Source organism: Bombus vancouverensis, chromosome 16 (assembly GCF_051014615.1).
Source record: "Bombus vancouverensis nearcticus chromosome 16, iyBomVanc1_principal, whole genome shotgun sequence".
Taxonomy (NCBI): Eukaryota; Metazoa; Arthropoda; class Insecta; order Hymenoptera; family Apidae; genus Bombus; species Bombus vancouverensis.
In genome coordinates, this window is record NC_134926.1 from 10,373,564 (window position 1) to 10,389,141 (window position 15,578).

The 15,578-nt window shown below is 36.1% G+C and overlaps 1 protein-coding gene across 19 annotated transcripts in view; it reads right to left on the bottom strand.

The window, feature by feature from the left end:
- The window catches only part of heph (polypyrimidine tract-binding protein 1 heph), a 435,707-nt gene that overhangs the window by 49,132 nt on the left and 370,997 nt on the right, over positions 1–15,578 (bottom strand). For all 19 annotated transcript variants that reach the window (XM_033340791.2, XM_076625718.1, XM_033340788.2 and 16 more), the window contains one exon: positions 13,550–13,690. In XM_033340791.2, coding sequence (XP_033196682.1) covers positions 13,550–13,690 — 141 coding nt within the window. The remainder of the gene's footprint in view (positions 1–13,549; positions 13,691–15,578) is intronic.

Here is a 15,578-nt window from a genome sequence, read left to right on the forward strand (position 1 = left end):
GAAGAATATTTGTAAGAGGAAATTGGAAGAGCTTAATGTTAGAAAGTTTTGACATAGTTTCAAAGAAAAAGTTATAGAAGTTTCTCAATAATTTTATACAATTTTATGGCAGAAACCGGCATGGCTATGATTAAAACGAGTGACATAATTTATTTAAAACGAAATGAAGCGGGATGAGGGATTAATTAACGCGGAGAAAAGTTTGGCTTCCCCCTATCGTACTTTGAAAGCAGAATTAGTTAATAAATTAGTACTATTATAAATTCTGAATATAAAAGAGTACAGTCAATATGAAAAGTATCATTATACGTTATATAATACTTAAAAGTATGATATTACAATATTTAACGCAACTAGAACAAAATATGAACAGCGTAACAAATTCTGCGAAATAAAAATGAAAGAAAGTTTCAGGCTCGATAATATTATTCGTCTAACAAATTTATACACGCGGCGTCGTAAAAAAATTTGAATCCTTGATATAGCCACGATCGAAGGGGGCGGCGTAATTTTTTAAATCATACCTCGTCTTTTGATTTGTCAATATTTGCGAAAGGAACTGTAGGTTGATTAAACATTTATTCGCATCACGACGTTGAACGTATCGTTTTTCAGCAACAAAACGTATTACATATCGTTTGTTTGATAGCGGGGCATAAAAACGGAGCGAAACAGAGGGGTGGAAATGGAAATGAGAGGATAAAAAATTCAACGGCAATCCGCGGTTTCGTTTAATTAAAATACAGGCAACCGGGCATGATTTTTTTTCAATAAATATCCACCGCCGTGGACCGCGCTTCTATCGCGTTTGACGTCACTTGGAAACTACGCTTAACACGTAATGTATTTGTTATTGCCGCGTTTTAATACTTAACGCGATATCGTCCGCCTTCTCTCGTTTCCTGCCATCTCCAATTTCTCCTCTTTTCATACTTTTCGCTTAAAATACTTCCTTCTTTCCCTTTTTTAGTGTATCCATATGAAATTTCTGAATCCCGAATAGCAATTGCTTTCTGAATACGAAGATTATTGTTATTCGTATTATACGCGACGTTGCTTCAGCGCAATGATTTTATTGACTTTCCCAAATAATTTCATCCACTTCGTTGCGAAAGTATAGAAAGCTATTATTGACTCTGAAATTACAAAATAAAATAACACCACAGATGATATATCACGGAATCATCAACTGCAAAAAATTGCCGAAACTCGAATGCTTTCTTCTTTCCTCCATTCACGTACCACATCAATTTCCAAAACTCGGTATATCCCCAACCAACCCGCGGAGAATTCAATTCTGACAAAATTAATGGTATTACCGAAAAACGAAAGGCGTTCGAATCACGTCTACCAATTTACACAGTAAGTTTAAGGTCGATACCTAGAAAGTTTTCTCATCGCGGTGGCAGGTCTCGATTCAACTGCAAACTCCAGCGAAAAATTCTTAAACGACCTCCCCCCCCCCCCCCCCATTACCTCGGCGACAGAAGTCCATTTCGGTGGCTGCAAGAGGCCGGTCTAGTGGAAATGACGACACAGTGAAGGGGCTGATAATAAACCATCCCCGGCTGTATTCTCGGCGAATTATATTCCGTCGGTTCTATCGAAAAATTCAATGGACGCTGGACAATGGACGAAAGCTATGGACGATACGAAAAAATGTTTGAAACAAATGTTGTGCAATTCCTAGGGGGACGTATCATACCGATATTTATTTTCTCTTACGACGATCTGGGAAAGCACCGGGGGACCTAGGAAATCAGGATTATATTTTCGAATGGAAACTACATTTTTGTATTCCATATTCGTGTAACCGACAGCAAAACATTTTCAAAACGCTACTTGTATTTTTCGCACAAACCACCATCGAGATATTAAATGACAAAATTGACATGCCAGCGGCATTGGCGTTATCCAACGAACACGTCAGCCGTTCTACGTCACGATGGTTCTAAAAAGAGCCGATTCCACGTGTACTAAATGCGCGAGTGTACTAAATAGTATTCCGAAAATAGCTAGTCGCTTGTCCTTCTACATGTTCGTCATTTAAAAGGACGCAATTTTCCATTCTACTCAAGAATTAATACGTCGACAGCAGTTTATACAAAGAATGCAAGTAAATAGTGTTTTGAGAATTTTTTCGTATCAGCTACGATAATAAGGAATAAAAAAGATGTAATTACCATTTCAAAATATAACCATGATCGTCACAGCACTTTTCAAGATCATCGCAAGATACAGTAAATATCGGTACGATGTGCGATCCTCGAAATGATACAATATTTGTTTCGAACATTTTTTCGTATCTTCTACAGTTTGCGAGTTATTTACGCGTCTCCAGGTAAAACGAATACACTGTATAACAGCGATGGTTCATTATGAACATCTAGGCGTCTTCGACTGAATACTAATTGAGAACATCAACGATTGCATCCCATCGCCGATATTAAATACAACGAACAATGAATTTATTTAAATTCCTCTGAAATATTCCTATTTTCCGGTTTCGTAAATACATGAATTATTATCCGCAAATAAACTAAATGACAACGACGACAATTATGGGGCGAAACGATGTAAAAAGGCCGGGCGAACGTTGCAAAATGGCCAGCAATAAAAAGAGCACGACACGTGCTCGTAATTAAACACAATCACGTGTACCCCTGTGACAAAACATTTTCCAATAAACTCTCACTTTCGATGCTTTTCAATTAACCGACCTTTTCACTGTGCAAAAATTCCTCTCCGTTACGCGTCTCGTTATTTAAAAAAAAAAAAAACCATTCCGTCTAGCTATATTTCCCTCCAAGTTCGAATTTCTGCTCAACGAGGCTATCAACGGTTGATTGGCATAACTTTCGATCATTTAAAAAAATGTTGCGAATTTTTTATGATTTATGCGAGCGTTTTGGATCCAAGCTGTCGAATTTTTTAGGAAAAGTTAAGAGAAGAGGAAAAATTAAAAGATCAGATATTGGAGATTATTATTCGATCGTAGTATTTCGCTGTATAATAGAGGGAAATTGGAAATGTATTAAATGTATTAAAATACAAAATAATTAAACGGTTGTACTAGTAGTAATATTTCGCCAAACAGAATGTTATAAAGAAGCATTCAGTTATTATACGATTGTAGGAGTTGTTATGACTCGCAAATGAAAAAATATGATCAACGAAAAAATAACACTAACAATTCACAGGCATTCAGCCTCCGAATGAAATATTATATTTCACAATTTTCCATTCATTTATTTTCCACCTTTACCGTGTTATTTGTATCCATTACAGAACACGCGGGAAAAATTCAGTCTTCTATTGTAACCAATCAACATTCAATTTCTCCGATTTTCCGAACAAATTTTAGGCTGCATTTGAACGTTTAATAAACATTTCCTGCATCCACATACGAAGAGAGCGACTATTTTCAATATTTCTCCAGTGAAATTAATATCGAATTTCGTGTCAAATATTCTTTGAAAAAAAATATCCAGACTCTGAAACTAATATTCGCTATGGAAAAATGAGAAGATATTTAGAAAACTAGAAAATGTAGGAAATAGAAAAAATTAAAAATTGCATAAAAGAGGGACGTTAAAAAAAAGAAGAAAAATGTATATAAAAATCGCTCTTCATTTGGATGATTGTTCCATGCTGGCAACAGTATGTTTGCCCGTTGATTGTCAAATCACGTCACTGTCAACGTGGTCAAAATAGAGAACAGCAATCGCTTCTGTCGAATATCGATGAGAATCGATTCGTGGTATATGCAGTGTGAAAGCGGCATTAAAGCCGCTGATGTAATTCGAGCACGTTTCACGTAACACACAGATGTTTAAACGTCTAAATAATCTCCTTAAAACGTAATCTCTATTCTATGACGTTATTTAATCCAGAAATTATTTATTGCACTTTAAATGCAGATATTTTATATTACAAAACGTTTTAAAGATACTGTATACATTACACATTGATTTATCCTATATGAAATAATACTAATATAAAATAAACTTTCAAATATACCAATGCACCTTCATCGAACGTAAAACCAACCCTTTCTATTAATTTCCTCTACATAAAATAAAGTGTCCTGCCCCAACTTTTGAATACACCTGTACGATCAATCTCGCAAAACACAAAATCCACAATTTCTACTATATGTTCCTATATAAGGTAAAATTCTGAACTTTTGGAAAAAAAAAGACGAAATCCTCCCTTGTCATTATATTTTTTGCTATATAAAATAAAACTCCAAACCTTTAAATGGGTGTGTGTATATATATATATATATATATATATATATATATATATATATATATATATCAAATAGGGAACGAACACTTCGTACTCACTAATTTCCCCCTAACACCGCGACAACAACCATAACACGAAGGAAGAGAGAGTTCATTCGTTTATTCCGTGGAAATGATGGTCGTTCATCGGTCTCCAGGGAACCACCTACGTCCGTTGCCAACCATAGCAAACATCGACCCTTTCATGGTCACCGTGGCACGCATCGTCGACAGAGGGGTCGCATTGTACATATTGATTGATGTAACAGTTATTAATTCGCGTTCTCGATTATCGACGCGTCTGTGACCGTCTCTCTCTCTCTCTCTCTCCCTCCCTCCGTCGTCGCTAATGCAATAACGAACAATAATAGTAACGTAATTTCGGCCATATCCGCGTCGACGATCCGACATTATTCGTGCTTGATGTACACGTGATCGAAACTACGCGAGTAAATTTGGATCCCGGTCGAATTTTACATTTATGGTTGTATATCAGTTGTATATTGACAATGTGAAAATATAAACCGCTTTTCTGGTTCTAATATAGCAACTATATTTTATTATACTGTAAAATTTCAAAACGTACCACCTTTTTTACTTTTTCATAATTTCATGAAGTTTTACGGGACTTGTTTGTCATAACAACATAGAAATAAACAACGATCCAAAAAGCCTTGGGTATAAAAATAATTTTTAACTTACTTCTAATCTAACTTAAACAAACTTAAGGTACATTTGATATGATCTATTGTGGATCTACATACGTGGATACGTCAGATACTAACCATTTTAGTTATGTACAATGGCATTTTAAAAATTCGGGTTTTCTTTTTCGAATGTTTCATATTTTCATAAATCTTTCTCGTGCAAAATAATCTAAAAATTAATTAACAAGATTTTTTTTATCTGGGAGATTAAGAAACCTGTCGACAGTTTTCTACAAATATATTTATTCATATACATTACTGCTTCGTGAAATATTTCTATAATGAACCAGTATATAATTTCCATAACTCCCGCGGCTATAATTAAAACAACAAATCCTCGAAATGAATACTGAATCTGTAATAAACACTCCTATATAACAAAATAGCATATTACACGAGGCAGACGGTTGAATGAAATAATTCATAATCCCATCGCAATAACCATCCACGTGTGTTAAACAAATTTTTAATCCACGGTAGTTATTAAAAATCATACGTCATAACAAAATATGAATTTAACACAGCGTATCAAAAAATAATCTCGATGATCGATCGATACACGTGTACCTGCATGCATACCTGGTGCAAAAGGTGCATAAATCACAAATTCTCATTGCTTCGTGAAATTTATCTGAATAATAGAATCTTGAATCACAAAGAATTCGTATTGAAAGTTAAATGTTGCAATGGCAACATATAACGCAAAATTTTGATTTTTGTTTCGTAATTGGTATATAAGCATCGCTATAAAAGCGTACTATAGAAGATTAGATCTGTCACTAAATATAAATATATAGATATTAACCTATCAACAACCCCTAAAACTCAACCCACCCTCCATTTCGATATTAACCAAAATATAACAAAAAACACTCGACAACCCTAATTTCCATTCCAAAAAGACACCGAACCGTTCCATCCAACGCTGCTTTAATAAGACGAGATTTAAAGTGTCCCAGGTGTCCAAGCTACCCCGTATACCCCATCCACTTTCGCTTCTCAAAATTTCCTCCTCCTTTCTTCCACGGAATAAGTCACGAAAAAGACAAAGAACAAAAAAAAAAAAATAAAAACGGTGGAAAAGGAGAAATCGCTCGCCATTTGAAGCAACTACGCGCGTAAACGTCAAAAGACCGGCATTTACGTTTCCTGAAGGAGCGTTTTTCAACACAGGACGTTGAGGAACGTGTTCAGAGAGAAATTACAGGGAGGAAACGACCGGTTTCGAGGATGCCATGCCGCTTTTACGAGCCTCCATCCAACGACCGTATGTATAATCCGATTTACGAACTCGCGGCCTGCCTCTATTTCTGCTTACTTTCCCTTCGTTCCTCTCTCTCACCCCCCCCCCCTCCTTTCCTTTCCGCCCTACCTTCTTACGTGCCTTGTAACCCCCATGTAGCACCGAGGGTGGTTTTTCACGGTTAGCTGCGGTGTAACCGATCGTCTCTTCGTGGCTGATGGCTTTTTTACTTCCCCTGTTTCCCTTTTCCACCGACGAATGAACGAACGATTAAGGGCTGGTTTTACTTCGTCGTTCTTTGAGAGATCTAGTTTGTCTTCTTTATTTTTATTTATTATTTCATTTGTAGAGATCCAGTTTCTCCGTTTAATTTTTATTTCTTCTTACTATTTTTACAGAAATCTATTTCCTTCTCTTGATTTTTGTTTATCATTACCTTATACAGATTCATCCTCTCTCTTTAATCTTGTACGTTGATTACTACCCTTAAAGTATTTAAATTATACAGCGTGTTCGTAATAAAGTTTAGATACATTTTTGAAAAAAACGCGCGAATGCATCGAAATTTTATAGTCAGCCTGTGTTTCAAATGTTATTTTATTACTAAATGTTTTTTATTTAGACGAAAATGGTCACTGATGTGATTTCAAAGATGACGAAATCGGTTACGCGTGCCTACCTACCCTTGTAAACCTTCGGTGCATAATCAAGGAATAAAGACGAAGAAAGAGTGGCCTGTCGAAGTGACGCGATGAAAACTTGATAATGCAGTGAGACGCTATTACTCAGCGTCTTAAAATTTCTAATGATCCGTGAAGTTAACGAAACGTATCCTATCGAGGGACCATTGATCGCAGAACTTTTAACGACCCTCCTGTTTTTATCGTCGATTACTCTGCTTCGCCCTGAAGACCGTGAATTCTACGATTACGGGCGTTGTTCACTTTTTCATTCTTCGGAGTGATGAGGATTGTAGTTAATAAAATTTTTTGCGAGATAATTTGCTGCATGTCAAATATCTGTACCAAGAATTTTCTCCGATTATCAAAGCGATACATATAATCGACTTCATTCTTACTTTGCAAATTGGAATTGGTTAATAAAGTAAGAAAAATATAGGCAGACCATTAAGATACAAATATTAATATTAATTTGAATCGATTATTCGAATATAAATATTACGACCAAGCATATTTCTCAGACTTCCTGACCGTTATTAAATTTCTCGCGTTTCAACTCCACGGATAACCATCTCCTCTCTTGAATTCTCCATGTTTCAATATTTGCAGATTTCTTTGCAGTTGTTCTGCATCGATTTCATTTAAATCGCGAGGATTACGTGCTGCGGGCAAGGAATTGCAGTCGAAGCAGCTACACGACCCGCGCAAAATTCTCACAGCTTTGCCACTGCTCGCATTTGCTACTTTATAATTTCATATAACTTACCTAGTCGTTACTTGCGATTTAAAATTTCTCGAATTTTCCGTGATTTTTGAAAGTCATAATACAATTTATTACACGCAATTTATACATTTTTCTGCATCAAGCATACAAATCTCCATCGATAATCTCCTCCATTCGTATTTGATTACTACTAATCAGGAATTACATTATGAATAATGCACCAGAATGATCCATTAAATTACGAGTAATATTAAGCTAATGTGAAAGCAACACCGTCGTATTAACTAATCTCGATTACCTACCACTATCAAGCCGCTATGAAACGATATGGGTAAAACATAAAATCTAATAAAATTCATAAATCACGGACCACCTATAAACACGTATATTAATTAACACGTATATTAATTAACACGTATATTAAAATATGGAAAATACGCCAAGTAGAGTACTGGTTGTAATATTTAATAAGTATATGAAACAAATTTCTGCTTAGGCTCTGTTTCTTTACTTGCTTTTATATCAATACGAATTTCCATAAATATTCAGAATCTAATTGCAAAGGGTGGAAATCTATTTTACGCTTTTCAACTCTTAAAGGTCATCATCGTACGTGGAATTCGAGCACGTGGAAATTTTGTTACAATAACCGTAGTACTATAAAATCAGCTCGATTCTCTATTCAATTTTCGTCCAAACAGAGATTCACAAATTAGATAGCGCGAAACACCGCGAAACTTCGAAATAGCTGTTACAGGCCTTGGTTACTATATAATGCACATTGTAGCGAACAAAGGCAGCGGAATAGCACTTCCGGTCAGCAGGCAGAATCGACTTAGCGTGATGGCCGGGAGCTAATCTTTCGAAGCGATCGCGATGCGTGTAAATTCGGCGTTGAAATCGCCGCGTAAGCCTACTTACGCGGCCAAACAACGGCCAATGCCAGGGTCTGTAATCCAGCCGTGTTTTCTAGTCAGTCCATTATCGGCTTACCACCTTTCTACTACTCTGTACTTCTACCAAAATCCCGTGCATCGAGTCACCGCGCGAAATCTTCTCGAATCTCTCGGCTCTTCCTTCGATTCCAGAATGCATCTGATCTTTCAGAATTCTCGACTTTCCTATAAATTATTTAATAATACAGCAAACGTCAAACCTTCGTAATTATAGACTGTGAATTTTTATGGAAATTCATGGTTTTATAAACACAAGCTGGCCGCTAATCTTTGAGAACTTTCGGGTTTCACATAGAATTATTTAATGGTACAATAAATTTCAAATCTTTGTAATTAGATTGCGAGTGTTTACGGAAATTCATGCTTCTATAAACACGATCTAGCTAATCTTTGAGAATTTTCGGCTTTGGTAGAAACGTGAAAATTTCAAACTTTTGCAATTGGGAAACCTTAAAAATGTCAAACCTGCGTAATACGAATGTTCATGAAAATTCATAGCTTTCTAACTACAAACTATCTCGCCTTAGAGAATTGCAAGATATCTGGCAAATGCTTAAGAAAACACGAAATAAATCTCTATTACCCTAAGCCCTATATTATTCGCAAAAAAGCGTGGAAAGCAAGGAAGAAACGCTTTTTACACTTTCCATTTTTCGTCGCCTCGTGATCTCGCGAACCTTCGTTCAAACTAACCCTACAAGCCACCCCGCGCGCGTTCTTCTTCTTTTTATTCTTCTTTTTCCTTTTTTTTCTTAACCTGAATCCAACAGAAAGAATGGTCCAAGCCATGTTTAGCATACCGTAACCACGGTTGGCATTACGTATGAAAACACGTGACATTCAGCCGGAAAGAAGCCCTCAATTTCCGGATTCGTGGGCCATGACGCAACGAACCTCCGAAAAATCCACGGAACTCTCTCCAAAACGGAAATAGCCGCGATTATCGCATTCAACGGCTTCTAAAGGGGTCTCGTTAAAGGGGAATTACTAAACATATCCAAATGCACGAATTACACGCAACTAATAAACAAGTAAAATAATCCAACGATAAAAATATCTCTGTTACCTTCAATACGTACATTTGCGAAATCATATACAAATTCTTTCGCTTGTACTTATTAACAGGTTTTCAATGTCACGTTCGAATAATTGGAGATTCTATTCCCCGGCCTTTATTTCTCGCTCAAAATCATTTTAGTACATATATTTTTTATAAGAATAAAATAGAACCGTCTGTACTATTTCACTTTCCTATCGATTCTTTGTTTCCATTTTGCCTTATTTTAACAAAAAGCCCGCTGTTACAATAGGTATTGTCTTACGTTTCCTTTTTTTTTCTTTTTTTTTCTAAACTTTGATTGCGATCAGCACATTCCCCCCACAGTGAATCACTCTTTTGTTATCTCTTACTTTTTATCGTTCCTTTCCCTTTTTTACTCTTTTTGCCACGTCGCGAATTTTCTATTTTTTCGTGTCGAAATATTGATAAAAGAAAAAAAAAAAGCGGAGGAAAAGTTTAGATGGACGCAGTTGTGCTCGATACTGATGAAGATTGGTTGCATTCCTTTCGAGATCGATCCCACATGTCAACGCGGTGAAAAAGTGTTATAGGGAAACGGCAGTTTCTCGTAAGCAAAAATTGGTGAAATATCGCGTCGATTTTTTTCAATTTCGATATTCCCTATCGTACTTCGCTCCTCGAGTATTTCGGTAATAAATTACAACGTATTTATCAAGGAATTTGTCATATTTTTGGTTAACCTTTCACTGAAGCGTTACATTTATCATAAATTTATTACAAGAAGTAGGTGCGTATATATTCGGTGCACGATTTGTCAAATATTTGTTGGAAAAAACTTTGTGACTGATTGTTAACCAGCGTAGAGAATCTGACGATTGCGTTACGTTACGATTTACGATACGTTGTAGTATTTTTTAAGAGATTGACAACATTTCGGTAAACGACCTATGTATATTTTATAGTGATCTATATAGGATATAAGTATATTCTGTACATCTGTTATAAGCAGCTACTATACTTGACACCAACACTTTCCATTTTCGCAATTTCTACGACGTGTAAAATCTCAACTGAAACAACTGCGCGATGATCTAATGGCTTCGATGATGTGAAATCTTTTTATTTCAGCAACGGCAGTCGCAACAATAGTGGCGATAATGTCGCGATAATTTTAATCGACTCGTTAATCGAGCGTCGCGGAACGCCAATTAATCGTTCACGAGAATCGGTTTCTATGTACCCGAAACAAGCAAATTAATTCAATAACAACGCGGCTGCATAATTCCCGCGTATCGTTAATTGCTATTCGTAATTCTGTAAATATGTAATCAGGCGGGGGAAGCCGTTTCCTTATTACGAATTGGTAATCCAAAATTGGTGCGACGGACCATGTGACGCGATAGCTTCACACAATTGCCTGTTTCAATGACTTTGCATTATGCCAATCAATCGCTCGTTTTCGTCCTGCTTAGTCCAGAGAATTATATGTTAAATTAGAATTACATTTGAAACGCTGATGGAACCTGTGTCACACATAACACTGTGACATACAACACGTGCACCTGTGTAGCGACAGCTTCTGAAACACTTGGTGTCACCTGAAATCTGTATACACAGGATGATCCGTAATTCGCGGTACGAATAAGATCAAGGATGATTGTATGGCTCAAAACGACGCGAAAACGAAAAATAATAAAATTGCATCGAACATTTCAGTTTTTTGACAAAATTGAGCCCGAAAATTTGGCAGAATGAAAAAATAACGGAGGATAAGTAATTAATCGGAAAACTGTAATTAGTATTCCTTGGATAATGAAAATTATTATTAAAATTCTAGTTCTAGAAGTATCACGGCTCAAGTATAATTCAGAATTTTTATAATTATTTCTGGCATTTAATAGAATTTAAAGGGCCAAAAATTCAGGAACAGTACGGAGAAAATAAATTAACCGCCTTTATGCGAAATGAATCAGAACTATTATAAAACGTAGCATAAATTTGCGAAAATAGTGGATTAAGCGGATGAAAAGGGACGAACTAACAGGGAATATTTGCTAGGAAGTTGTTCACGTTCGGCTGCAGCGAAAATCCGGATATTTTGAACGGAACGCTTGCCTGGTAACATGCTTCCATAAATTCACGTTTCAGATCTCGAACTCATATTATACTCTTCAAAAATACGTATTGTGATATAGGAATATATTTCTGTCTTTTCTTCTTTTTTTTTTTTTTTTTTACAGTCATATAAAAGTACGTATTTTAGTTCGTCAAAATCTTGCAGATTTACTACACCATTAAGTAAAATAATTCTCTTTGGTTTAACAATCCCTATGGAAAATAATGCGTGCAATTTCCGCATCTACTACGTTTTTATAAATGTGTCCAGAAACTTCTGTCTACTGTTTATACCTATTCCATTAATCCTCTAAATTATAATTGAATTCGAGCCAAAATCTAAAAAATCACGATAATCAATTTTATTGTCAAAAAGTAAGCAATTAACTTATTATTATTATTAAATTATTAAGTCGAATATCATAACAAGCTGTAATTTTAAAAGAGGAATTTTAAAGAAGAGATACTTGCGAAGGAAACTGACAAAAATCTTAAAAAATTTGCCAAAACACTGCTTACTGAACCAATAACAACTAGTTTATAATACAAACATTTCCTACATTACCGACCGTCCTAATTTCGTCGTCCATCTTGTCCTACTACTCAATAAAATGGCGACAAACCCGGTGGAAAATCAAATTATGGATCATAAGCGTGACAAAGAAGACTCGAAGTAGTGGAAGATCGGAGGTTGGTCGAATTCTAGCGAAACGGTAAATGTTTCGCCACCTAACGCGGATTGTTTAATATTCCATTAACGAAAACGAGGCTAAAAATCTAGCGAGCTCGCGGCGGACGAAATATGCCGCGGTCCTCTTCCATTGTAATCCACGCGCTCGTCGGCGAAAGAAGAAAATATCCGATTAATCGGGAATCGAATTCGCCGGATACGCCGCGAAATCCGATTAATTTCCCATCTCCTGCATTATTCCCAACGATTTCGACCGTTTTTACCACGCGTGCCTGATCCCTAGTATGGCTGTTGTTTTCAAATAAATTTCGCGTTCGCGCACTCGGTCGTTCGTCGACCCTCTCGCCAATGCTTTGAAGATGAATAGCTTGTAATCTGTGGTGTAACTCGGAATTTGATAATTATTCCGTAGATTTTTGGCGAATTTTTTTGAGAATGATGTACAAAAGGAATTTTTTTTTAAATATACTTGGATCTTCTTATAAAATATTAGGAGATCTTTTAAGTTGTTCACAGGTAAAATAAATACGTACGATGGTCGAGTTGATCGAAATTTAGCAATTTTTTGCTTTTAACAATTATTTGGCTTTTTTCAGGCTTTTTTAGATTGTTCTTTTGCTTTTTTTTTAATCGCTGTAAAACGCTGTAAAACTGTCTGGTAAAACTCTATGAAATATAGACTTTTGGATTTACATCGCCGGTGTTCACGCTGCAAATAATCTATTATGTACTTTGTGACTCGAGAATTGGGACGCGTTGTTTAAATCTGTTACCTTCCTTTGGGAAGATTCAGCCAATCCTTTACAACGTTTTAAAAGTTTCAATTCTTTTTAATGCTACCGGACACAGATTCTTAAATATTTAGATCTGTCAAATTCTAGAAAAGTCACTGGTAGCCTGTATTTATACGATATAAATTGTAAGTTTCGCGATTTCTTCCAAAATTATTTACTGAACTTTTACAGAGCTGGGAAAATATATTAGCGAAATGTCCATAACCTATAAAACTTACAAATTATCGAATCTTGGCAACGATAAGAAATACAACACGATTAATCATTGCTAAGCGTTAAAGTTACCGAGAAATTAATCGATAGTCGGCGAAACAGAAGTCGTAACTTACCTGATAGAGGACGTCCAAGGAAATTGGGTAGACCATCTGCTCGACGATGACTCTGAGAACGGTATTGGGCCCCCCTTGGGTTTCTGCTTGCGTCTGGGCCACCTGGTTCTGTCCAGGAAGCGCAACTTGGTTGTTCGAGTTCTGTAACAAACGAGAAAAACAACGACAGTTAGTTATCTATTCACTTGACAACGTGGAAGAAACTTTTTTCAAGGAGTCCTTCATTTTTCTTTTCCAACAGTTGACTGGGAGTTTAGATTTGAGACTGCAGTAATTTTGACGAGACTTTTCTTTAAAAAGTAGGAAACTTGAGTGGTGGGTAGAAGCGTTTTAGAAGAACAAAAGCGGGGAGATTTAATTTGTATCAAATAACTTTTGTTTACAACAATGTTTGATGTAAATTACGAAATTGTGAAACATTATTTTGTAAGAACTACTTTTGCACGAGAGATGTGGCGTATACGTAAAACACTATTGGGATAAAATTTCATTGATGTTATTTGGAGTATTTTGAAATACTCCAAACAAATGTGAACGATATTTGTAAAAATTTCATTAGCGATTATTTAATTCGTTTCGTTTAAAAAAAGAAGTATTAAGTATATATTGAGATCATCGAACGCACGTGTTTTCAGTAAAGCGAGATACGTATCCATTCGTGAAAATGAAAATGTATATAAAAATTCCGATCAACATTTCCAACTCGATTCAAATTGCAACTTGATTATTAATTGAAATGCAAAACACAAATACACAGGAGATCTCGCTGATTTTCAATTTCTCGCATAAATATATAATAAACACAGCTTTTACGAATTTTAACTTCCAGTGATACGTTTCAAAAATAAATATAAATTATTAAATATGCGACGAAATGTAATATAATTCTCTAAAAGATTTAAGCGGAGGACGCTAATTAATATTGCTTCATGTTCCAACAATCTAAAAATTGTTTCTTTATTTTCTGAGACATCAAAGAGGATCAAAACCCCATGGCCGTCATCAGGTGTTGCCATGGAACCAACTTCGCCAACGATTAGCATAAAATGCAAAAGAAATGCGGCACATTAAATTCACGATGGAGATTAAAACGCGGCATGGAAGCCCGACGGCACCGGAAGTGTCGAGAAAGAGGAACTTGTTACCGAGTTAGTCGCTGGACTGACGTGGAATCGATCCAGTCATTCGAGATAAGCTTTCAAAATGGTTTTTAACAATCTACAGGACTGCGAAGAATCGAAAGAGAATGCGGAATATATAAAACTCTTCCACGTTTCGTGTAATTACAATTTTTTGGCTACGCGTAAAGTCTTTTCCATTTCCGTTTAACTAGAATTTTTCAACTTCTTAATTTCATAACGTTAATTCGTTGGTTCTTCAATTCCACTGAACTACTTTAAAGAGCCTTTTCGCTTTAACCAGAATAAGATGAGGACACGCTCGACTGACACACGCGTACATACTGGAAAATAGTCCTGTTAAATGTGACGTCTGCGATATGAGACCATCGATCACTCGCATAATCGCAGTGTCCTATATACGATACAACGAAGAACGGGAAAAATATAACGTTCACAATAATCTTAAGTAATAACAGCCTCACATCGATCCGGTTCCAGCAAAAGATTATCAACTTCTCTAAAGAAACGAAGATATGCAACAAAATTTAACAAGCCATCGAATATGAGAAATCGCTAATGACCATGGCAATCCGCGCGACTTTAAACGAAATAAATAATAATAGTAACCTTTTCGATGAAAAAAATCGGTGAAAGATCTTCTCGAAACGAATTGGTACGTAAACTTTTCGGAGAGACGAGCGCCAGACGCACGTAGATAATTCGACGCGACAAAGTTGAACAGAAACTTCCTTCCGGGACAGCGAATTTCCGGTAGTTTTGAAGTCTGTGCCATTTATGGGCGTCGTTGGTCACGTAGACCGTTGGTGTAAAATTAGAATGACCACGGGGTATAAGGACGACCGACGTGTCGAAGTATTTTTATGAAGCAACACGGGTATGAAATTACG